The 25002-nt window shown below is 36.0% G+C and overlaps 1 protein-coding gene across 1 annotated transcript in view; it reads right to left on the reverse strand.

The window, feature by feature from the left end:
- Positions 1 to 15275, reverse strand: part of NDUFAF2 (NADH:ubiquinone oxidoreductase complex assembly factor 2) — a 42541-nt gene extending 27266 nt beyond the window's left edge. The window contains exons 1-3 of the mRNA XM_031057826.1: positions 15270 to 15275; positions 7402 to 7441; positions 1057 to 1146 (exon numbers count right to left, since the gene is read on the reverse strand). Of these exons, the coding sequence (XP_030913686.1) occupies positions 1057 to 1146; positions 7402 to 7441; positions 15270 to 15275 (136 nt within the window). The remainder of the gene's footprint in view (positions 1 to 1056; positions 1147 to 7401; positions 7442 to 15269) is intronic.
- Between the last annotated feature and the right edge of the window lie 9727 nt (positions 15276 to 25002).

Consider the following 25002-nt stretch of genomic DNA (forward strand, 5'->3'; position numbering starts at 1 on the left):
TATCATCTCCCTCAGGGAAGAGCATCAAGCATAAAAGAAAGAAAATGAGGTAAAGCAAGTATAAGACATTTCCTCCAAACATGTTGTAGACTCAATTCATTTGCAGCTAATTGACAAATGAAACCACAGTAATATCTGTATATATAACATAAGAACAATTTTTCTTCCACCAATACTTCTAATCTCTTACTAATTCATGCAAACTTCCAGCAAGTAGAATAGTCCATGACAAGGAATTCCAGAGCTAAACTACATACTGCTTAAAATCTGTTTGCTTTAAACCTAACAATTTCAGGGAGATGTCTAGGTATTTTACTCTCCCAAAAGCATGTTGAATAATGGGTAGCTTCTACATACTATTTCAGGGATTCCTTGCTTATGCTACAGAGTCCTGGATTTTAAGTCACATTTAACCCCACACTTGGCTCAAGCACCTAACAACCTCAAAGACCAACACATACTCCTCTTGTTTTTCTCTAAGAGCTGATCAGCTAATCCTAAGGAAATGCGCTAACTTCCCTGAAATGTTTATTATATCACAAATTTTCAGACAAGAATTTAATCAGTAGCACTTGGACAAGATGGTTACTTATTAACAGGTTCTCCAACTCTCTACTAGATTGCGCAAGGGAGAGTATAGGAAACCAAATACACCATTAAAAAGCAGCTCCATCACTGGTGACACAAATATGTACATCAACTGACCTACATATTAACACTGCAGTGAAGGAATAATAAGGAAGTTTTATTTTATTTAATGCACTTCATGCTGGTTATTCAATCAGATCCTCCACAGGCATAAGTGCTTTCACATTTAATAGAAGTCATCTCCACATAGGCTTTACTTTCATTAAGTACTGACTTCTTAAACAAAATTTATCCTATTTTTAAAGAGGCTACTTTAAGAATTCATACTGTTATGCAGTTAAATAAAAGCCTGCCTTACCAAAAATGAAAGATAACAAATGACTTGTTCACACAGTCAGGCTTTCCCTTAAAAATACAGAGCCTACATTCAATGGCAAAATTTTCTTGAAATAAAACCAAAATATTTACCTTCCCATTCTGCTGGAAAGTCACCAATTTGATACTGATACGCTTCATGATTTACTGCTTCTACAAATCTTCTTTCTGGTATAATCTGCCCTAAAGCAGAAAAAAAAAGAATGAAAAATACATATCTTTATATTATATATTTTCTATATAATCTTATATAGCTATATATATTATATAAAATATTTAATTATATTTATATATTTATATAATAGGCATTTTATATTATAGATTTCTATATAAATTTATAATTGCTGATCACCTTATCATCTCAAAATAATGTATTTATTCACGAGTGCAATGACATACAGGATGAAAATGAAAGATTAAAATACTGAGAAAATTATTATCATCTAGATGCCAATTTGAAACATGATATTTCAGTAACTTCAAGAAAAGCTTCCATGTTCTATTTTGAAGTTACTTGTACTATTGATTATGAAGAACAGCAAAGTTCACTGGTTAGGTTTGCAAAGCCATCAGGCCACATCATCTCCAACCACTGGCACCTGCCTTGTGCTTGTGAGACTTTTCACAACTGCCTGTAAACTAAATATTTTGTCAAAAACCAAAAACCAGAAGGTAGGAATCTGACAGGGAACACTCAGTATATTGAAAGGCTAGACAGTGTGGGGAACCTGAGTCTACATCCCACATTCTGATTCTATTACTACCAAAGAAGAATAAAAAACTTTGAACTGTAAGATGGAACACAGGAGATCAACTGTCAGATATTATGCTACTTCATGGAAAAAGAGTATTTTAAATTGCTTTTTAAATTAGCTGGTTCTGGAAATATATGCAAGGTTCCCATCCCTCACAGGGGAAAAACCCAACAGTATTCCCTAGGCTCTTTCTACCAGCTTCTTCTCTTCCTGGGGTGCTGATATGGAGAAATTTGACTTTTTGAGGAAACATTAAGTATATCTGCATAAAATATTTTATTTCATAATGAAGTTATTAATGCAGTTCATTCCTTTGGTATGCTTTCAACAAGTATTTCTACTGAAGCTATTTTAAAACTGATACCAGCTGGGACTTGGAACCATTAGTAGCTAAAGTTCACACTATTATTCATTATTAAGTATTTATTACAATAAAATAAGAACTTGTATATAATGTGAAATACCGTTTTTAAGATTTTTCTTTAGCTTCATATTTTATTTTTAAGCAATGCACCATTTTTATTTTTTCAAGGTATGCAATCAGGCAAAGAATATTGTGCAGAATGCCTCCATCTTCAAAATTAGATATTTTTCATCAGCGTTGGAAGTTAGATGATTGATACTTATTTGTAACACATTTTTTTTTCAACATCATGGATGATTTAATTTCTTACACTGTTCATCTACAACAGTGATGAACAGTGTTTTTTTGTTCGTCAACAAAAAAACAAAACCAAAAACTCCAGAATTACTTTCTTCCCATGCAGAAGATTTACAGAAAAGCTGAAGAGGTATCTAATTAGGGCTGATCCTATACAAGTCTCAGAAAAAAACATTCCTCTCCAATCTTGTAAAGTTACTAGACTTTACTGTAAGAACAGCACCTTTTAAAATAAAACTGTTCTTGAGTATTCTTGAGTATCATCTGAATAAAGCACTATTAGAAAGAGTAGTGAAGAACTGTTTTTTTCTAACTGCCACCACAACTTGTGGTGTTTTGTACGAGTACAAGTTATTGTGCACTTAATACTGATATTATTAAACAAAATATTCCACTTCTTATTCTGCTGCAAGCTTTCATAAAACTCACATAAAAACTCATCTTCCAGATCCCACAGTCAAATCACACTGTAGAGCTAAACTCAGAAATTATTTCCCAAATGTATTATTTTGAGTACTGCTGGTGGCTTTTAAGCCTCTCTGCATTTGTGATGCACACATGACACTAATTAACTTCAACTGTCTGATTTGCCATATCCCCTAGGTTTTTTTTGGCAGATCACCACTGACAAATAATTTACACAGGCTTTTGTAGGGAAGATCACACTGAGGCCTCTTTAGAGGTAATTAAAACATTTTACAGTTTAGGGAAGTGTTTTTCATACTAAAGATTGACTTTATTGACTGTTCTGCTTCCTATTAATTCATCCCCATATTTTCAAACAAATACTTGGGTCTTTGCTACTCCAATGCAAGAAACTTCACTTTTAAGAGCATACATATGAAACAAAAATAGCACCATCAGAACAGTTTTAATTTTAAAATTAACTTCATTTGCACGTGACCACTGGGTGCTAGAAACACTGAAGAACCATAAATGCATCAAGTTGGGATTATATACATAACACAATATATCCAATTGCATCTTGAAAAAATAGCAGGTCACTTCAGAAAGAATTTAGCAGATGCACAGAACACTAACACAGAATATCAGATACAACATCATTTTACACTGAACACCAAAGCAGCCAAGATTTGCAGGAGTGTTCAAGCCTGCAAAACGGCCAAGAAGACTACGCAAATGAGAGATCTTTCAGCAAGTGATACAGGATTTACATTTGTTACATTTATATATTTTCTCACTTTGCATATTTTCTCAAAACCTTTCAGTCCCAGTCAATGCTTCATGACTGAAGTGAATTTGTATAAAAGTCCCAAAACAAAAGTGTTTAGCAGAAGTTTTGAGGCCTGCTGGCATAAGAAGGAGACAGTCAAATCCAGCAAAGGAAATACTCAGTGAAACAGAAAGGGGTAGCCAATGTATAATGAAGCAGTTTCTAAATATCTACAGCCTTATCTATACTCTAAGGAGACCAGAAACCAGGTAATATTTTCACAAAAAACCCCATGGTTAACAGTAGATATGCACAGATGTTATAAAATTAATATTTTAATTTTTCAGTAACTTCTAAGGAAGAGTCTTTCTATGGACAAAATATCCTAGTTAATCCATGGCAGTCATTAAATATTATATATATATGTATTTACATTTAGAAAAAGCCATTGAAGAACCTTTCAAATGAAAATAATGAATCCCAAAATTGTGGTGTTCTATGAACAAATTATTACTATTCTGACACCAATTTTGGGAGGAAAAAAAAAGTATACACACTATTCTAAAGATCTTCAGGAGCCCTAGCTTGATTTTCACTGCTTACAAAAGCATTATTTGAAAAAGATTTCCTGTTAACCCTCAAACAAGTTTGTACAATGCATACAGCTAAACAAACTATGGCCCACATAATGAGTGAGAGCAGAAATGGAACCAGGAACAGGGAACTGGATGTTTCTGGTACCTCAACTGAGCTACCTGAACAAGAGCCCCTGCCAGATGTAAAATATTGGCATGTTTTGCAGTCTGCAAATGCAAATAGGGTCTCCCTCTCACACACTACTCATGTGAAAGTTACCAATCCCCATTCAAAATGAATGAACATCAGATGTTCATGAGAACTCAGGACCAGGACTCTTTTGGCTTGCTGATTTGCAACATCTGCCTGCTAAGAGTCCATGGAAGAAACACTCCACTAAGATGTTGGGGGTTTTTTAATGCACAGACTGAACTTGCAGCTTTGTGAATTTAAGGCAAATGGCCTAAATTCCATTTTGCACAGCAGCGCTCTAAACTTCATGATGAAAAACACACTTCTAAAGCATACTTTTTTACTGAAGTGATATGTAATTTGAGGAGATTAAATTCTACTTCATTCACTAACAGCCTATTATTTCCTTGTCAGCAACCCAACATAAACTTCACTTACTCAAAACAAAGGTTTCTAAATTTTTTTCAGCAGTATCTTACAACACTCAAGTAACAGGTCACCCATTTCTTTCCTGTTTGGTAACCACCAAATAAACTATAGTTTTTGCTAAATGTGAAGTAGTACTTAAATTACCAAAGCACCTGAACCAAGCAAAGGAAGAACTACTTCTCTAAAAGTAACAAACGTATCTATAGGCTGCAGAATTTATGTATCTATAGGCTGTAGGAACAGTCCATCACTATCAGAACAGGATCAAGAGTTTTCATCTCCACTGAAGAAAGGAAAAAAGTTTGTTATAAAAGACAACCCTTTTAAAGGTGAGTATTAGTTGGTGAAACCACTATCTTTTCTTTGCATAGATTTTTAGCTGAGAGAGTCTGTTCACTGATGATTGTGTTTATGTTACCTCATGGCCATATTTCCAGTGTTTCTGCAATAATTATCTTTAACTTAGGAAAGACAAATATTTTAAAATAGTATCTTTTTCCCAAAGAATTATGGGTTTTTTTTCCAAATTTAGACTGCTATGAGGTTAATTAACTTTTGGTTAGTGAAAAATTAGTAACTTCCAACAGTTCATTATATTCAATAATAAATAAATACAATATCCTGAAATAAATACAATATCCTGAAATATGAAAAATATTAACTATTTGCACCTAACATCTATCACTTACAGATGTAGTTATATTTTCTCCAATAAATAACACACTTGAAATCATCTAAAATATTTTATGCTTTGTAAAATCATAACAGAAACACATTTTAACTTTTAAGAGCTAGCAATGCCACAGACGTTCAATGGCTCTGATTTCCATTAACCTGAAATGAACCAGACCAGTGATTTCCAGTTTTACAGCAATGCAAGATCAAGCAATATTAAACTTGTTAAGTGCTGACTCCGCAAGTCCACAAGAGCTGTAAATACCAGGCATTCACAGTCAAGAATTGTGTTTCAATTTTGCTACTTATATTTACATTTTAACAGCAATACATTTGGCTTTCCAGAATTGCCTGCAAGTACTAATTTCTTCCCAAAGGAAGACACATTTCCTCAGACTTCTACTGAAAATTTGAAGCCAGGGAAATTGCTTCAATTCTTGGGAGCATGTACTGTCAAAGAAAAGGACTGACATACACTACAAACATCACAGTCCCTTTTCACTTCCCAAAAGGATTGTCAGCTGACAAAGTCAGTAACTTTCTCTGGGATAAGTGCCCATGGAGTTCATGTATGTTCACACAAATCTTGTGTTTTGAAAACCTGCTGTGTCTTAGACTGTGGCATTTAAATTAAGTAATATTTGTTCAAGAAACAATTTCCTTCAAGGGACAGACAAATCCTTCTGCTAAATATCCACTGCCATTGTAGCCCCTGGGCTCCCTTAATCTGGCTGCAGGATGCAGCACCACCAGTTCCCACTCCCTGCTCATTGGAAAGCCTTATGTTCTGTGAAGCCCATGTCTTTAAAAAGAAGCACTGTTTTGTAAATGAGTCTACAATAAGCCTACTAGAATTACACAACATTACATTGTTTTGGGAACACAAATGCAAATGATAGTAGTACAAATGACAGTTCCTTGGAGAGCTGATGGAAGCACAGTGGTCTGTCACAGAGAAGCTTTCTTCCAACCGTTCTTTTGGTCCATCAGACTCAAGAAATGCTTTTCTATCAATTACTGTCAAAATGTGAACAAATCCAAGAATGAGGCGCTTAATTTATTCTGTAAATGTATGGGAAATGGCTTAAAATGTGAACTTAGCATGTATAAAGGGAATTTAGCAGGTTGATAGAAAGTGCACAATAACTTGTACTCGTATAAATAAAAACATAAGGCAGGGAGACAAAAAGGCAGTGATACAGGGAAGAGAAACGGGTAAATGACAGCAAGAGTATGAACTGTAAATAAAATTAAAAGAAAGTCACAGCTGTGAAGAACGTCCATTCTGCAGTATGACAACACAGCAGTATTACGGACTGGTTTGGATGATTCATTACATTTCAATTAGAAATGAATTTTCAATGAATCTTTTGCAAAAACTCATTTACCATCTCCAGAATACTTTTTTACTTTTTCCAGAATAAATAGAATTATTACAACTAGTTGCACATACATTCTCAGGGTACTAATGCTACTTTTGGGGGTTAGAATATTTTAATGAATTTTACAAAAGGACTACAGCTGTGAGATTTGCAAAGAAAATTCAGTCTCATACAAGGTCTGAACACAATTACAGCTAATACTGTACCGCACTTGAAGAATTAAAGAATACTGGTACTTCTATTTTACTGTGTTTGCTTTTCATTGTCGAGGTTAGGAAAGAACACACGTGTTTCAGCCACAGTCAACCCAATAGTGAAACTTCTGAAGAAAAGTTAGCTAGTGTCCTTGAGATGTATTACCCACTTCATGTATATGCATATCCTACAAACATTTCAAGAGCCTTAAATGTTCTTCTTTTTTCTACAAAATGGCATCTTTAATTTACATAGAAATAAAGAATGTTTAGTTTATTTGGTTAGAGTTCTAAATTAAACAAGTATTTCAAAGGTTTTAAAACTTTTTAAAACAATGTTAAACAACACATACTAGTAAGAAATATTTTAGTTGATTAATGGTAATGTAAAACCATTTACCATTCAACAGGTTGTTGTTTTGGGGTTTTTTTATTACCCTCTAGCTTTACATTATTAGGTTACTTTCAAAGTTCTCTTCAAAAGTTTGTTTCTTCAAGCTGGCCTGTGCACATGCACCCATTAGTTAAGGTACTTTCCTGCAACACTGATCTGGAGGAAAAAAACACATAGTTTAGCTGATTTTGGTGGGTTCAGAGTGGTGTAGGTGGTGAAAAAATAAAAAAAGTCTTCACATACCCAGGAATTGCAGCAATACCTGATCTGCTTTAAAACCTAATCTAAGCACAAAAAAACCCTTAAAGTGCAACAGCTGAGAACAAGGACTAACCATAAGTTGAAGCTTTTTACATCTGAGTCAACCCATTATTTTATTTTATTCTTCTACTCAACTCTCAGACTTTGTGTGGTCTCTTCTCAAGTTAGAATGAGCAAATGCATACACAAAAAGCAACACAGAGTTGAGAGTTCTAATTCCACAGTCCCAGCTTAACTAAATTGTAGATTAAACAGAAAAAACTGAGGTTTATGTGCTTTTACACTGTGTAGGTAGGTACCTAATCATCAAGTACTTCAATACCTATTTGAGTGCTCATTGATTTAAGAGCATTGCACCAGGGGCAACTATTGTAATAGCTGTCAATAAGTTGTGAAAGCATTTACCCTGATGTCAGAGAAAGAAAAAAATGACCACTTTTGGATGGTGACCTTTAGAATTGTGTAGCTTGTAATAACTGTAATACAAATGTTTGACACGCAGAGTTTACAGCCACCAAAAACACAAGCTGTGATACTTATAAACTCTATAAACAAATTTCATTTCTTTATACATTAAAGACTGGAAGGTACCTAAGTAGTACTACCTACTACTGGTAGTAAAATTAAAAACAGTTACTCTATTATGCTTTATCAATTTAATCTCTAAAATGCAAACTCTTAGAAATAAAGACACAGAGATTCTCATTATTGCAAAGTTGCCAAATTAACCTAATTAGCATTCTAGCTAATTTTTTGGTGTGAGCAGCTAAGGTATAAGATCCCTATGTCTTTGTATTAAGATGTCACACAAGCACTTTAATTCTTAAGTATCAAAACCACATGACTTGTGTCTCACCATACTAAATTCTCCATTGTCCAGCTGCAGAGAATTCCCTTTTTAGATTCTGCAACACTTGAGTGCCTCCTGATGTCAAAACTCATATTTGCTGATCTTCCTTAACTGCAGCAAAGGATGGCACCAATGCAGACTACAAACTATGAGGAAAAGGCTTCTGGACACAGCTTGGTGTGTGTAGCTGCCTTGTAGAGCATTGACAGCTACAGGCAGAAATCTCTAACATCAAGATTATAGAAAACATCTCAACACTGAACTTCTCCACAGTCTCAAGATGCACAGATATTCAGAAACAAAGTTGTCAATGGATTGACAACAATGATTGTTTTAATGCTTTACTGCTTCTATTAAAAAAGAAGATACTTCAGAAATATTTGACCTTTTCCTTCTCCTGCCCTCTTTATTCCATAAAATCAGAAAGGGATAGAAATATATAAAATATTGTAACCGAAGAAGATAACATTTGTTATATTCTACCATACTATTTGTCACACTAGCATTTCTTACTATTTGTTTTGATAACATGAATCTGTTTCTTGTAACTGGATTTTTTTTGTAAATGACAAACATAATGAGACTTGTTACTCAGACAAATAAATCCAAATCTTACACATTATCTCCTATCTATGTATGTGTATGAATGAGAGGGAGCATGCCACAGATAAGATGAGATTTTCACCCCTAAAAAGATAATCTATTTTAGTATATTTCAATACTGTTCATTTTCTACCCTGGGAGTTCATTATACAATCAAATCACATGTGTGATAAATCTTCTGCAATTATCGGTAAGAGTCTTTCAGTTTAAGGACACTTCTGATTTATAGTTGCATTTTACATACTGCACAGATGACTGCATGTGTATTTAAAGATCAAAATTCAAATATCTTTAGTTCAAATCAGTTAAACTGAAAAATCTTTCCTGGCTGCCTGTATTTCTCTTTAATGGTGGTCAGTATCGGATCTTATTACAAGCAATTTGTTACTATAGGACTGAGGAAAAAATGCTAGCCTCACAAGTTTTGTCATTTTTCCCCCCACTTCCCCTGCAGGCTGCTATTGTTGATGGCCTTTATGGAAATATAAATTCAATCAGCAGCTGCAAATTTCATGAGACATCCATCTTCATGCTGAATTTCTAACTGAGTGTCAAAACAATCTGTGGATTTCTCCCTGATGAAACACACTTTGAATTGTAAATTCCTGCAATTTTCCCATGTTAGAATTTGAGCTGCACTAAAATAGAGCCAGCCCAGATGTAGTGCCTGCCAGATTGAGACAAGTAATTTTCCCCTTCATTATCTCAACTCTGACATTGAAGGGGTTAAAAATAACCCATAAAGATTATCTGTTTCTTTTTTATTTTACATAAAAAATAAAATCCCATTTGTTCTTTTTAGCAGAAAAATAGAAAGGCCTTCAAAACACGCCAAATATTCTCAAATCAGTTATTTGAACCTGCTATGCATTTTACAGTATTTTGAAGAGATAAACCCCCAGCAAGTAGCTGCAATAGAACCTAAAGAATTTCCCGGGGTGTCAAAATAGTTCATAGAGATAGCTCATTTCTTCTAAGTCCCAATTTACATTAAATGTTGATGGAAAACAGAAAATAGATGCTTAAATTACAAAAATCAAAACTTTAGTGGAGTCTTGTACTGTTTCCTGAACACAATGAAACAAAATAAAGTTTCTCATTCAACTACTGTTTCTTGTAGTAGCTTAGGAGGCACATGTAGCTTACCAAGTATATTATATCAGTTCAAATATTTTGCTTTAGATAAATATTTGTTTCTCTCTTCTGTAGGCATTGACATGAAATCTATAAAACAATACCACAACCAATTTGCAAGCAAATTAATTAGTCTGTTTATTATATAGAAAGGAAGTAAGAAATATTCACAGAAAGAAATTCACTATTAATGATGATTCATCTATTATCTATTCATGTAGTTGAGAACTACTTTCTGTTTATTTTCTGTTTATTTTGAGAGACTTTCTGTTCATTTTCTTCTCTCTGGGATAAATATTGTGATGGGATGGGTGAAGGGTTTACTGAACTGCACTTCACCATCACTGAAAAGAATGACATTGTATTGGATGTTTCCGTACAAATACCACATTCTAAAACACAAGACTGTCTTTCAGTTTAGAGAAAATTCAAATAGGCATCTTTTTTTGTGTACACCAAACTTCCAGTTCATTATCAGAATGAGAAAAGAAACCTAAAAGTGAGCTACAGAGTAATTCCATTGCAAAAGACTTTCAATGTACTACAGTTTTATCACTCTATCATTTCTACTTCTTTTATCACAACATCATTTCTTCAGCTAAGTCATTCCACATTCCCTGTCCCCCTCCTTCAGTTACCTGCCCTGCATTCTGGTTTATGTGAACTGGAATGACCTGAGAGTTGATCACAATTCCAAACCCTCAAAACTGATCTACACACTTTTCCTAACTGGTTTCTTAAACTCGAGTATAATTCACTGATTTAAAAACAATAAGTAGGCAAGAGCCCTAGTCTATGTCAAAAATAAGGTTAGTCTCCAAAAAATACCCAAGGAAAGAATGCTGGTATGCAGCTGGAGAAGGACTTGCACTAGTTAGGTGAAATATTATGCTCTGGCAAACAGTAGGTCAGAGGGGCACGTTACTCAGAGGAAAATTACAGGGCTTCCGACGCTTACTAAACTGACTCTTATAAACTTGCTATTCTTAGAATGTTTCCTACTCAGCATGACAAAAACACCCCTCAACTTTGCTGAAAATGTTATTTTGACAGAACTCTGATTTGGTTTTATTGAGTTACAACATCCAGATCAAATAATCTTGATACTTTCACATTTAGCTGTCATACACTTACTAGCTTTAACAGCAAAACAAGGACACACACCAATCTCTCCTCTAATACAAGTAATTTTATATAGTGATGCAGGTGTTCTGTCCCACATGGTTTCCAGTCACAAGTTTTAGCTATAAATTCTGCTTGGGTAGGTAGCAAGAGTGGTAATTACTGAATGTACTATAATAGCTTTCATTACAACAGATTCTTGAATATTATTTGGTTATTTTTATCTGCAGAACCTACCAGAATGGAAGGTAGGCATAACAAGACAATCTAGTTCTATTTCTCAAAATATTGAGAGTACTACTTATAAGAGTTTGTAATAATTTCAAAGCACAGGAACAAAGAATCCTTCCTAACTGTATTAATCATTACATAATAGCTGGCCTCCTTATGATTTAATTTTATTTTGTATTATTTCAAAACTTCACCATTTCTCAAAAGCAATTACTTCTATTTTATCTATATCTTCTAAGTTCTAGGCCATGACGCCTTGTAAAGTGCAGGGTGTTGAAGCACTTCCAAAGGACGCTGATTAAACTTCCATTGAATCCATGAAAGTGCAGAATTGTCCAATTTATGTGTGCAATCAGGTTTGCTAACCTCTAGGCATCCTACCAAAACTGAAAACACCAAAGTAATTCAAAACGTAGGGAAGTAAATGAACACTGAAAACAGTTTGAATAAGCCACACAAAGCTATATAAAAGAAAACACACATTAATACAAAGCCAACTGTGATCCTTTAAAAACTACTATGATTTATTTACTTCCCCAATGCCATCTTCTGCATTGTAAAGCCACTGAAGAAGTGTGATTCTCTTTTTCCTTCCAATATAACCTAGGAAAACACTAAACTTGTACTTTGGCAAGGTATCAGAAGTACCACAAATAAGCAAAAATTGTAACTTTTATGGTATTAAGGAACATCACCTGCAGATTGCATTATTTTTCCTCCCACATTAAAAGCTTTGCTCTTAATTTAGTAACACCTCCTGCACATACATGCATAGAAGATTTCCTTTTTCTCACCTTCTTCCTAAGACTACTAGAAAAGTTTGTAAATGGCAAGACTGCTTATAAAGATTGGAAGCACTACTACCTTATGAAGCTGATTTTTAAAATACAGCATAATCACTGCTAATACTGGAAGCAAGCAAAAGTGAAGGGAATAATAATAAAAAAACAAAAGATCCATTACTTTCTCGTCCAAAGTATTCTGTTGCAAGGCAACCCCTATGTAATCCAATCATTCCATTCAAAAAAAAACTTGAAAAATATCTTGTTGGAAATTGCTGTGAAGTTTAACCAAGTCTTATAAACAAACAATAAATAGTTTCCAAAGCAGGCACATGCATGGTTAAAACTGAATTATTTGGAGGACAGCCAGTTGATTCACCATAGGCATAAAATACACACCCTCTCTGGGAACATGAACTCCCATATGTCCTATGTGGCCTTCAAAGTTTATGGGACTTTGACAAGGGAGAAGGGATGTGACACACAAAGAATACTGCAACAGTGGCCAGCTGTTCAGTGCCATAACCTTGTACCTAAATTCTCTAAGAAAAAGCTTGTGGAAAAGCATTTGCACACCAGAAAGAAGAGAAAAAAGAAACATTACAGTTGTTACCACTGAGAGAGAAGGAAACATAATCACAGTACTTCCATCAGCTGATGGATCCCTAGAGAAAAATTGTCATATTAACCCAGTAAAGTCCCAGAGAAATTAAAAAGTGAATGGAAATGTCAGCTTGTCCCTCAGGCAAAACCTGATTCACTTCTAGAATTCTATAAGCATTGCTTAGATAATGGCATCTATAATAACACTGCATTATCCCTAACATACACAATGTTTATCTTTTAAAAGAAAACATGGCTAATATCCAGCCTCCCCCAAAAAAATTCTCAATATAATAGAAAGCTGTATGCAGGTTTTAATGCTTGTGTTCCAGACCTTTGAACCATTAGGAAAACTGTAAGAATAATCGTGTTGCTTAGTGATCTCCAGTATCACTATTTATGATAGCCTCAAAAGCCTCATCTGGAGTGACGCCATGCTAATTAATGCATAATCAAGCAAACATTATCCTTTTTCTGTTATTCTATACATTAAGTGTAATTTTCAAATGTTTTCCATCAATGAGATGATCAACAAAAAGAATTTCGAATCACCAAAAGAACCTAAAAAGGCTGTGCACATAATATAAGACTTCTCTAAAGCTTGATGTAAAAGGAAAAATATAATCACTGAACAATTTCTAGGTATCTGCCATCAAATCCTAGCCTTCCATGTTCATTAATATTTACAACTGCATTCCTAGTCCCCACTAAAACCAGCACAAGTTTTAATGTTTTTCTTTCACTTATACAAAGATTAGCTCAAACTGCTTTGTTATTTGCCTATTTTCTCTTGACAAAGGGAAAAAACCCAGCTAACCAACTACCATCAAAAAACTGTTTCACAGTTGTTTCCTATGACATTGCATCTCCTCTGTGAAAACTTCCCTCCCACAAAGGCATGAGTCTTACAGAACTTAGCAGCCAACAATGCAGACAGAGACACTAAAGTCTGTCTAAGTTTAATTTCTCTTGTAATCTGCATCACAAAGAGCAGGTTCGTAGTACTGTCCTACAGAGAAAGTATTGAAAGGACAGCACTGAAAAGGAAAACAGAAGTGTGGACTTTGTATGGATTCTCCCATCCAGGGCTTTCTACACCTTTGGAATAAAAAAGAGGCAAGCATAGGAGATCCACCTTTTTTTCTGAAGGCAAACAGTGGAAGTCCTGTCTATGACAGAGGGTGGTATCCACCAGACTAATCCAACATCATATCCTATACTTCCATCAGGCAAGTTATCTTCTAACAATTTTTTTCACCATTTTATTTTCTTTAGCACCTATGAAGCATCTATTAGTTACACTATCTAAACACTTACTATACTGAAGAAACTACCAATCGCTTTCCTTTCAGTCCACTATTTTGTTGTTTTTCAGATGCCAACACGGTATTTGTTAGGTCTTTATTATACTTTAAAAAATATCTTAACGAATAATAGTTCTATTCTCCACGTTAAATATGTTTTGCATTCTGTCATCCATTTTACGACAAGCTCCAGGTTCTCTTTCTCTACATAGAACTAAGTACTGTGTTTCAGTCCTCATTCATCTTCAGCAATTTTTTACTCATCACATTTACACAGATCTTCAGATGCATCCAATAGCATCTTTTCTTTTGAGCCAACTCTGTCACCTTTTATCCTTTTGGCCAACTTCCTTATGCTGTATGTTTTCCTAATTAGCAATGTCATAATTTTTTTAGTCAGCTCAATCTTCCTTCTAGTCTTCTCTTTTCTCCCCAGTTTAGATGATCTAATTGAAATAATTTCATTTAGTCCAACTAGATATGGGTAGACATATATACTTACAGATCCAAATCCAGAGCCAATGCATTCTTGAACTTCATTGCACAGAAATAGCTCAGTATTTTACAGAAACACATCAGAATCTCTGCATCCATGCCTGTTCACTTAAAAATGCATCAGAACCCCATTATCCCAATGTCACTCCAAGAGTTTGCCATCTTATTCATGCAGACTATCCACTCTTGCCTAGAAATTACCTCCTATAAACTGTTTCAATTCATAAGTAGTTATGAGGTCTTCTATTACATATGATTTCATATGTAACAGAATGATGAAAACATCATTTTTTAGAACACTAAATAGATGATGAAAACGTCATTATTTTAAAACACTAACACTTTAAAGTATTAAATAGTGATTATTTTACCTACTGTGTGAACTTTACAGTAACATAAAAGTTTCAGTCTGCCAATAACTCTTAAAAAATAAATCTGAATGCCTTTTGAAAAGACTCAAAATAAAGCAATACTGAGTAAATTACAAACCGCCATCTAAGAACACAAAAATTTCCAAATTCACAAAAATATTGCCTTCATTGTCTGCAAGGTCTTTCAGCACAACAGAAGGCAAACTGCAGAACACGCCTTGGGAAACAACCCTGAGAAAAAGAGGCATGTGCAGCTATTCAGATATATGCTGGCTACAGATGAGCTGGGTAGTCAAAAGGGGTAAAATGTTATTGCTACTTGTGAATTGTAACTAAAATTATGCAAAGTGCTTGCTATACTTTTCACAGCTTGATGGTATGAGGGGGAGGCAAGTGAAAAAGAGAGAATGAATATTAGTGAATACTGCACACATATCATAATTTATGTGGCCCCTGTAGGGCCACAGAACTGACAGAAAAAAACTCACAATTTGAGATAGGTCAGTTTTAAATATAAAATCACTTCTTTCTGAATCAAAACTGTACCAAGAGTCACGTTAGTATAAATAAAACTTAAAAAACCCAAAAAAATGGAATATGTTGTCAGTTTTAGAAATCATTATGTGCTTCCAAGATTAAACGTTCTCCACAACTGAATAGACAGAATTTCTTATTGTTTGTTAACTGGACCAATACTTAAAATATAGTTCAAATTAAACTGAAAGACACTGCCTTCTAAGAAGAGGTGCATAATCCCAAAAATAATGAGTGCTGCAGAGATTGAGCTGACATCATTATATCACATTATACATTTATGCAATACTTAAACTAAATGTTAAAGACTAATAAACAATGGCTTAATTTGAGGGAAAACACCCACATTTCGTATTGGTAGTTGTCATCAATAAACGATCTTTTGTGTCTCTGTTTAGGAGGAGTCTGTAATTTTGTATCTGTAGTTATTTGCTGTAATTTCCTGACCATTGCTGCTCTGCTTGTTAGTAACTTGTACTTTTTCATTTGTATCTACTCATATTCTTTCCTTACTGATGGAATTGGTTGGACCAATTGGATTGGAAAGGGAGGGATTGGTTGAACCCATAAATGGAGGAAACTCATTCTGAAGGGTTCACCTTTAGTGTCAAACCAAGACAGCAGAGGAAAAAAAAGAACAAAACACTGCAGCATGATACTCCTCTAACTCTCAAATGCCGATACATTTCTACTCACTTTCCCCCTCTGAAATGTTTTATTAGTTCAAAAATCAGTTATAAATACAAATACAATACAAATATCAATCACCATCCAACATTAATAAAGCTCCCACGAAAGAGTGCCTTTAAAATTTTCCAGTCCTTTTAATTCCATTTGTTTTTTAACTATATTCATTATGAGGAAAATTTCTGGTTTGATCCAACCCTTTTCCACCTCACCCTATTGTCAATGCTTACTGACTTGGCCTTTCATGACATCTCTATAAAGTCTGTCAACAATACTGCTTTCAAAAAAAAAAAAACCAAAAACAAACACCCTCTTTCTCACTAGTGTTGCATTTTCTCTCTATGCTACTTCATTGGCTTCTTGCTTTTTCTGTCTCATCACCAAGATGAGCTAGAAAAGCTCCAGTGTACTACTGCATTTACAGCAATGGTTCTAACAGTTACACTCAGAAATACGTAACTAATAATTATCCTGCAGTACTTATAGGGCAAGTGCCTCATGGCACTGCCTGTCCTTCATCCCTGCTTGCCTTCCTGTGTTTCACCTCTGGAGACACTGCAATCTCTGCAACAAAAACACTCTTCAGACAAGTATTTGTTGTACAGATACCACAACATAAATCCAATCACTTTTACTATTTCTTTCTGATTCAAATTACTGCTAAGCATCCTCCACAGTTCTGCTGAATTTCCTATCAATGTTCACCCATCTTATATACAGAAACAAATTCTTCTCTACTAAGAGTTTAGTCCTGCCTCCTTCTGTCTTACCATCTCTCTCTCTCACTGGCTTCTCCAACACATGTATAATTTTCCTATAAAAATTGCATGTCTAAACCAGGTCTTATTATCCTCCCTTTCACATATTCATGATCAATGCCATCATTCTCCTCCTTTCTTTTTTGGTACTCAGGATTTCTCTCTAATGTATAGATTCTTTCTGTATGATCTTTCTGATTTTCCATGCTGCTAAATCTGCCATTCAGACACAACTACAACAACATAATTTCCCCATGTCAAGGCATATGCATTCTACTCTACTCACAAATTTGTAACACTGCTGCTAAGATTGGTTATCTAGTCAGGAACCATGGGAACTCAGTTGTGTCTTTAGACCCTCTACAAGGTTTCTACTTTTCACTTCGACTACAGAGTACTTTGTTTTCAAACTCCTATGCAAGGAGGAGTATCCTTTGTACTCTTCTCCTCTTTCTATTGCCTGAGATGTGGACTTCAATCACATATAGGTCTGTATCAATCAAGCAAAATTTATTTTCTGTTTCTATTAACTAAATGGAAGAACTCCATGAATATCCACAAAGTAATTTCAAAGTTTTTTTTTACCTTCTATTTGACATGAAGTATAAAATTTCTGCCATGAGTGGGTTGTGGTTTTGCTAATAAGGATAGCTATTACTATCCATATTTACCTACAGTACTTCTTAGGCATCAACTTTAAACACCATGAATAAAGGCTATCCTTCCATCTTAACGACCAAGTAGGTACTAGAGATGCAAGACACTGCTGTGGCTCATACGCATAATAAAAATCTAAAAATAAATTGAAACAAGACAGATGGGAAAAATAGTGCCACACTATACAGGATGATAAAAGAAAAGTAGATATGGCCCTTGTTCTTTTCTCAGCAGTACAGAAAATTTTGAAGTAGTTCTACAGCAGATCTTTTCCTACTAGAAGATCAAAAATTTGAAATAACTGTATGTAAGCAAATACATTTCACCAGCAGCAACTGAACCTCATTATTCTTCCAATTTAATTTTTTTATTCTAGTTCCAAAAGAAGGTGCTTCTTTTCAAGGCTTTTGGGGTGTTTTTTTTCTGTTTGGTAGAATATGGAAGATAGAAAACAGGCATCTACTAATAATGAATTTGCAGTAAGGAGGAAGTTAAATATTTGATATTTCCTAACTTACTTTTTTGTTTGATTTTTTTAAACACCTGAAGGGAGAAAGAGATAGTAAGGGAGGCTGACAGAAAAATGACAAGGAATCATCACTGCTATTGCATTATGTTGAGCAATGTCAGTATATGAGTCAAGATGCCTATAATCCACTTGGTAGCCTTGTGCTGGTTTTGGCTGGACTAAAGGCAATTTTCTTCCCAGTGACTGGCATGGGGCTCTGTTTCAGATTTATGCTGAACACAGGGCTGACAATACAGAGATGTTTTTGTTATTGCTGAGCAGAACTCACACAGAGCCAAGGCCTTTTCTGCTTCTCCTACTGCTGGTGGTGAGGGGACTGGGGGTGCCTGGGAGGCTGGGAGGAGACACAGCCAGGACAGGTGACCCCAGTTGGACAAAGGGATATTCCAGACAAGGTGACATCACACTCAGTATACAAAGCAGGGGCAAAAAGGAGTAAGGGGGGGACATTTGGAGTGATGGCTTATCTTCCTAAGTAACCATTGCTATCACTGAGATGGCTGATTTTCTTCTACATATGGCTTTCACTTTCCCTATTGAACAGTCTTTATCCCACCCCTCAAGTTTTCCAGCTTTTACCCTTTCAACTCTTACCCTGATCCTGCTGGTGGGGGAGGAAGCAAGCACTGCATGGGACTTGGTGCCTGGCTGGGGTTAAACCACAAGCCTCTATAAATTCACACTAGATAACACGCAGAACACATGATCTAGCATCAGTGATTTTATCATTTAGTAGTGCCTAATTTATCTAATATATCTATTACACCTGAAGAGCCAAAAAGCTAGACGCTGAAGTCAGACCTGATCTCAGGACTTGTTTGCCAACAGAAGAAAAAAAACCAAAACCAATTTTACAGAACAGCAGGTAAAATTTATTTCCTTCCCTCACCCATCTATAAAGAAGACCCACATTTGCACTTAACACATTTGAACAGGACACAGCATCACACTGAGTCTGTCTTTGGTTTCCACTGTGCTACTATAAAAGGTTATCAATTTCTTCTCTTCTAGCTCATGTGGTTTATTTCCACTTAATTGCCCACTTACATTTAGGTAGTTATAGTCCTCCCTCATGTTATGCCACACTTTGGTACTAGAGAATCATTTCCTTCATGTGCTCTACGCCAGGATAATACAGCTATAGGGATTCAAGAACACTTGAGAAGGAACACAAGCCCTTTCAGCTTAAAAGAGGGACAGAGTCTGCAAGTTGATGTATTTTAATCCCCAGTTCCTTTGTTTTGATTAACAGAGGTAATGTAACTTTGTGCTGGCACGTCCATTACAACTCATTTTAAAGACTACCAGCCCTTCTGTAAACATGCACCACAAACCAGATTACTGAATGCATTCAGTTTGCATGGTAAGTACATGGATGTTGGTAAACAGTCTGAAACTAAGTTTAGATATAAACTTCTTGCTGTTTTAGACCTTTAAGGACAATGCAAATGAACTTTTTCAAGATTAAGAAGTCTTTGGAAACGTTTCAAAGCAAAAAAAGCATTCAACATAACAGTTTTTCCAGCACAACAGATTCCTAAATTTTAGCAAGGAATGGCTAACACACAAATGCTTGAAAGCCAGTTTCCATCTTCACCCATAATCTCATTCTCTCTTCTTATCCAAAATAGCCGCAAGGTGGGAAACTCAAGAAAGTGCACCTCTACTTTCCTACAGTTCCTCGTGCTAAAGTCCAGGAACAACACCAGTAAGATTTTCATAGCCCCCGCCCCCCCCCCGTGAAAACTTAGATCATCTTTTAGATTGGAGAGCCAGCAGTATAGAATCTGAGAGATCTCCCTTTTCCCTTGGGTAGGACAAGATGAGTGTTTGCCCCTATTCTGTCACTCCCCCAGAACCACACTGGTTGTGATAAGGTGACTCCCTCTCATGCCCAACTAAACAATACTTATACCCTAATCAATCCAGTGGTAAAATTCAACAGAGTCTTTTTTGGGTTGTGAGATAGTAAATAATACTAAAAGACCTGATGTCTTATGTACTTCAATAACTTACAAATGTATTATACTAGATAGTTTGATGACTACCCTTCATGCTAAAGGTACAAGTGCAGAGATACAGTCATAATTTGTAAAAAACAGATACTAAGAGACAGTGCCAAGCTGTCACTTAGGAGGCAGGTTAGGATGTGTAACTAGCTGAAGCCCTCTTTCCTTTTTAGACGCAACTGTAAATGGCTGTAAGGTGCTTAGGTGCCACATGCCTGTTTCTTTACTTCAACAGTCTGCTCACCAGCTGCTTCAATATTGTTAAAGCAGATCTAATACACAACAACTAACTTGTGACTTATAGAACAAGCATATTTTTTGCTGGTCTTCTGGTACATTGAAACTGTTTTGGTAGGCTCATACGGTTAAGGATTCAAGGCCTCTAACTCTGATTTGGATCAGCCAACTTTCTTTTACTGAGGGGAAGATGTGAACAACCAAAGGACATGGAACAATCAGGCTTATGGACTGTACTGAACTGTCTCGTTGCACAGAAAGCAACAGAGCAGCAGAAATCAGTTAACTGATTAATTACTCCAGAAACTAATTAATTACACCTCTTTGAGAATACCTATAGTCTGTTTCAGAGGATAGAGTTAGGTATATTTGGAAATAGAGTTAGGCACATTTGCCTGTTGCAAAAGTCTAAAATCTAATATGCCCTGCAGGAGACTGCGCCTTCCTAACTCCTCCCTGCTCTGAGAGGAAAGTCCTGGTGTGGAATGGACAAGGATCTCCTCAGAAGCATTACCTTACTATTGTATAGGATCTCCTCAGACCGCACAGACCTTTTAGTAGACATTCCATTGGCAAAAAGTTTCTATAAAGCTTGTTAAAATACTCAATTTGATTTCTTCTCTTCTTATGACAGGGTTAAATGGCTTCTTCCAAAACTGAAAAACAGTTTAATATACCTGCCAAAACATTCTGATCATAGCAACAGATCACAGTAAGCTTCCTATTTCAGCAAAAATTACCTTCTTTCTCAAACAAGAGATTTGTTTTAATCTAAGACAAAACAAAAATCAAAATCTCATTAGTAATTCAATAGAAACACTATGGAGCAAGCTACATAAGGAGGCATGTGTTCCCCGGGCAGCCTTCTAGGTTCCTCCACCCAGAGTCACCAGTCTCCCACCGCACTTTAGCTCAAAGGTTCCACCCTCTTTCTTTGTCCCATCCTCTTAACTCAGAGAACCACAAGCTCAACTTTTTCAACTGAATTAAACTAGCTCAGCAACAGTTCTCATGAATGCTACCTTCAGCTTGAAGAAAAGAAGATAAAGGATGAATGAGATCTCTCCCTTTCATCAATGACAAACTCACGTTAATCAACAGAGCCAACCTCATTTCACCTTCAGGTTCACAACAGACTCTGGCTCCAGTTCTTTGGACTTTTTCCCACGCTATTACATATCTGGGTCAGACACAAATCCGGAGCAGCCCATTTTCCAGCTCTGGTTCAGTAATTGCTTACACAGCATGTCTTTTCAATCCGAGATGATGAAAATGTCACAAAACCAGATGATTTCATAAACTACCTGTCATCTCCCACTTAATCATTTCAAGAACAACCTGGGAAGTTTTGGTACATTACGCTGAACCAGCGTCAATGCTCATGGATATTGATTCTTGGTTCTTAAATCAGGGATAGACTAAGCAAAATTTTTTTCCTGAAATTAGAAAATATCCAGATAGAAATATCAAGTGCATTTTAATAGCATAGAAAAATGTCTCCATTTTGATCTGAAGAAACTCTTACAGAGTTACAGTAATTACACTGAGTAGTAAAAAAAAAATCCCGAACAGATGACAATGATCACAATTTATTTCTAAAACTACCTTTTGATTATTTTATAATCATTACATAGGTTTAATCTAGATTTTTGTTTTGTATAAAACAACAGTGGCAAAGTTCTATTGCTATTACAAATGAGAACTAAGAAAAACAATATTTGCAATCAGTATTTGCAAATCGCCAGAGACAGGTAAAAATGTAGCCTTTGACTCTCTATAATTACCCAGATTAGTAGTTCAACTAGCATTTCAAACTAGAGGAGAGACAGAAAGTAGCCAACTGGGATTGTTCTCATTCCTAGATGCTTTTTAGCTCTTCACACAGCTTGTGCCATGAACCAGACAAAGTAACTCCTCTTGCTGAAAAAAATCAGCACACTAGGTTAGATAGTTAGACCTAGCACAAGGCTGCACAAACACTTGTAATGAGTATTAGAAAGCAGACATGAGCAGCCAGAGGAAGGAACAGGACCACTGGTTTTTGTCAAAACACTAGACTCTAACAACTCAGATCAGATTTACTTTATCACACAAATAAATATGGATAATAATTTTACTATAGCCAAGTAGTTTTGCAGAAAATTGAACTATTAGAAGTTTAATTTTTGGCAGTTTTAGAGTTCAGTGTTTCTATCATTTTGCCTAGATCAAGTATTTACACTTTAAACACCAGAACATACTACATGCATTAAATTAGCCATTTAAATACAGAACTCTCTCAATACATATTTTCCCAAAATGACAAAAAGTGGAATTCTCAAAGGTAACAAACATTCTGTCATTGACTTCAAAAGAATAAGTTCTGTCTCATTTCTTATGGAAAACCATTCAAAGTCTGCGTTTTAAAAACCTTATGTAGTAAAAGAGGAAACATAATGATTCTGACCATAACCAAGTTATCATATATCAACAAACATTTCCTAACTGACTAAAAATAGGAAAAGATACATGATAACTGCTTATGAAAGTTGTGTCATTATACCTGAAACATTCATAGTTCCACAGTTAGAGGTTGTTGGCACCATACCAAACCTTTTTTAACATTTCTGGAGGACCAGTCCATCTGGAGCTTTAGATGTTTCAATACTGTGATGACTACACTGACCAGCACTGTAGCTAACAAACAGGGAAAAGCCACCACTTTTAAAGTACAAGTATATAAGGTCTGATGGCTAAACATCAATTCTAGCAGTTTTCAGGCATACTTAAACAGGTTTTTTTTCTTTGCAGTCTCCTGGTACTCCTGCTCTGTCTGAACCTTTCACAATTCTCACACAGCAATGAAGTTCTAGTGCATGAAGGAGGCTTATCTGTTTTTTAGTTTCTTTCAACACAAAATGAAGGCTTGTTGAAAGGAGAACAAGGAAAGCTCCTAGATACAAAAAAAGTCAACTTGCTGTGCCTGGTTGGCCTTGGGCTTGTCTGAAAAAGTAGCAGCCAGCACCACTTGGAGTGAGAGAGCAGGACCATCAAGTAGACAACACCTACTATCTTTAATTGCAAGGTCTTTTAAAATTGCCGAAGGTTTTGGGGGTGTTATGTCCTCCTCACCCCCCTAACTGCTACTGTTAGTAACTGTTCTTCTTTACAAATTAAATCATTCCTGATGTCTGGTCATGGGAGCAAGTGTTCCTTTAATACCTTGTTATCCGGATGCATCTGCTCCAGGTAACAGCCACCAGTCTGGAAAACACAGATCTTGACATTCTGAGTGCCTGGGAACTTTATTTCCCCCTTCCTCAATTCCTAATCAGTAGGTCTGCTTTACAGGAGAAAGAGCAGAAGCAGCCAGCAGCCTCCTTTGAGTATCAATTTATTGTACTGAAGACGCTGAATTAAGACACAACTTCTAATTCCTCTCTTATGCACTGTACATTCTGAGAAACAGTATCAATATTCGGCTGATCTAAGTTTAAATATGCAGCAATAAATTTACTTACTTACCAACCTCCATGACCAACCTTTATACAAATCAGATATGAACTATACTCCTGGATGAATTCATCCCCTGATTCAGGCAGAACCTTCACCTTGACTGCTATCAGTCTTTGGGTAGCCCATTGTAATCCAGAGAGCAAAACATGATATCAAAGAGCTCAATTTGTTTATCTGAATTTCTTCATTACATTGTGTATCTTCCTGTTACAACTACTAAATTGGGGTACTCTTGGCCATAATGAATCACTGGTATATAAATAAATAAATCAAATAGGGTTTGTGTGGCCAGGTTCTGTTAGTAGAGGGGATGCCTCTTCCCTGAGAAGCTGTGAGAAGCTCCTCCATGTCTGACAGAGGCAAGGCCAGACAGTTCCAGCACAGATCCATCACTGGACAAGGCCAAGCCCATCAGCAGCACTGGTGGCACCTCTGGTATAAAACACTTTACAGAATTCACAGAACAACTAGGTTGGAAGAGACCTTCAAGATCATCAAGTCCAACACATGCCCTAACACCCTAACTAAACCACAGCACTAAATGCCACATCCAGCCTTTTTTTAAACACATCCAGGGATGGTGACTACACCACCTCCCCAGGCTGACCATTCCAGTACTTTATCACCCTTTCCATGAAAAACTTTTTCCTAACATCCAACCTGTATTTCCCTTGGTGCAGCTTGAGACTGTGTCCTCTCATTCTCTCAGCTGCAGCCTGAAGAAAGAGACCAACCCCCACCTGACTACAGCCACCTTTCAGGGAGTTGTAGAGCGTGATAAGGTCACCCCTGAGTCTCCTTTTCTCCAGGCTAAACACCCCCAGCTCCCTCAGTCGTTCCTCACAGGGTTTGTGTTGCAAGCCCCTCACCAGCCTCGTTGCCTCCTCTGGACCTGCTCAGGTGTCTCTATGTCCTTCCCAAACTGAGGGGCCAGAACTGGATGCA

The sequence above is a fragment of the Geospiza fortis genome, unplaced genomic scaffold, assembly GCF_000277835.1.
Source record: "Geospiza fortis unplaced genomic scaffold, GeoFor_1.0 scaffold443, whole genome shotgun sequence".
Classification (NCBI taxonomy): Eukaryota; Metazoa; Chordata; class Aves; order Passeriformes; family Thraupidae; genus Geospiza; species Geospiza fortis.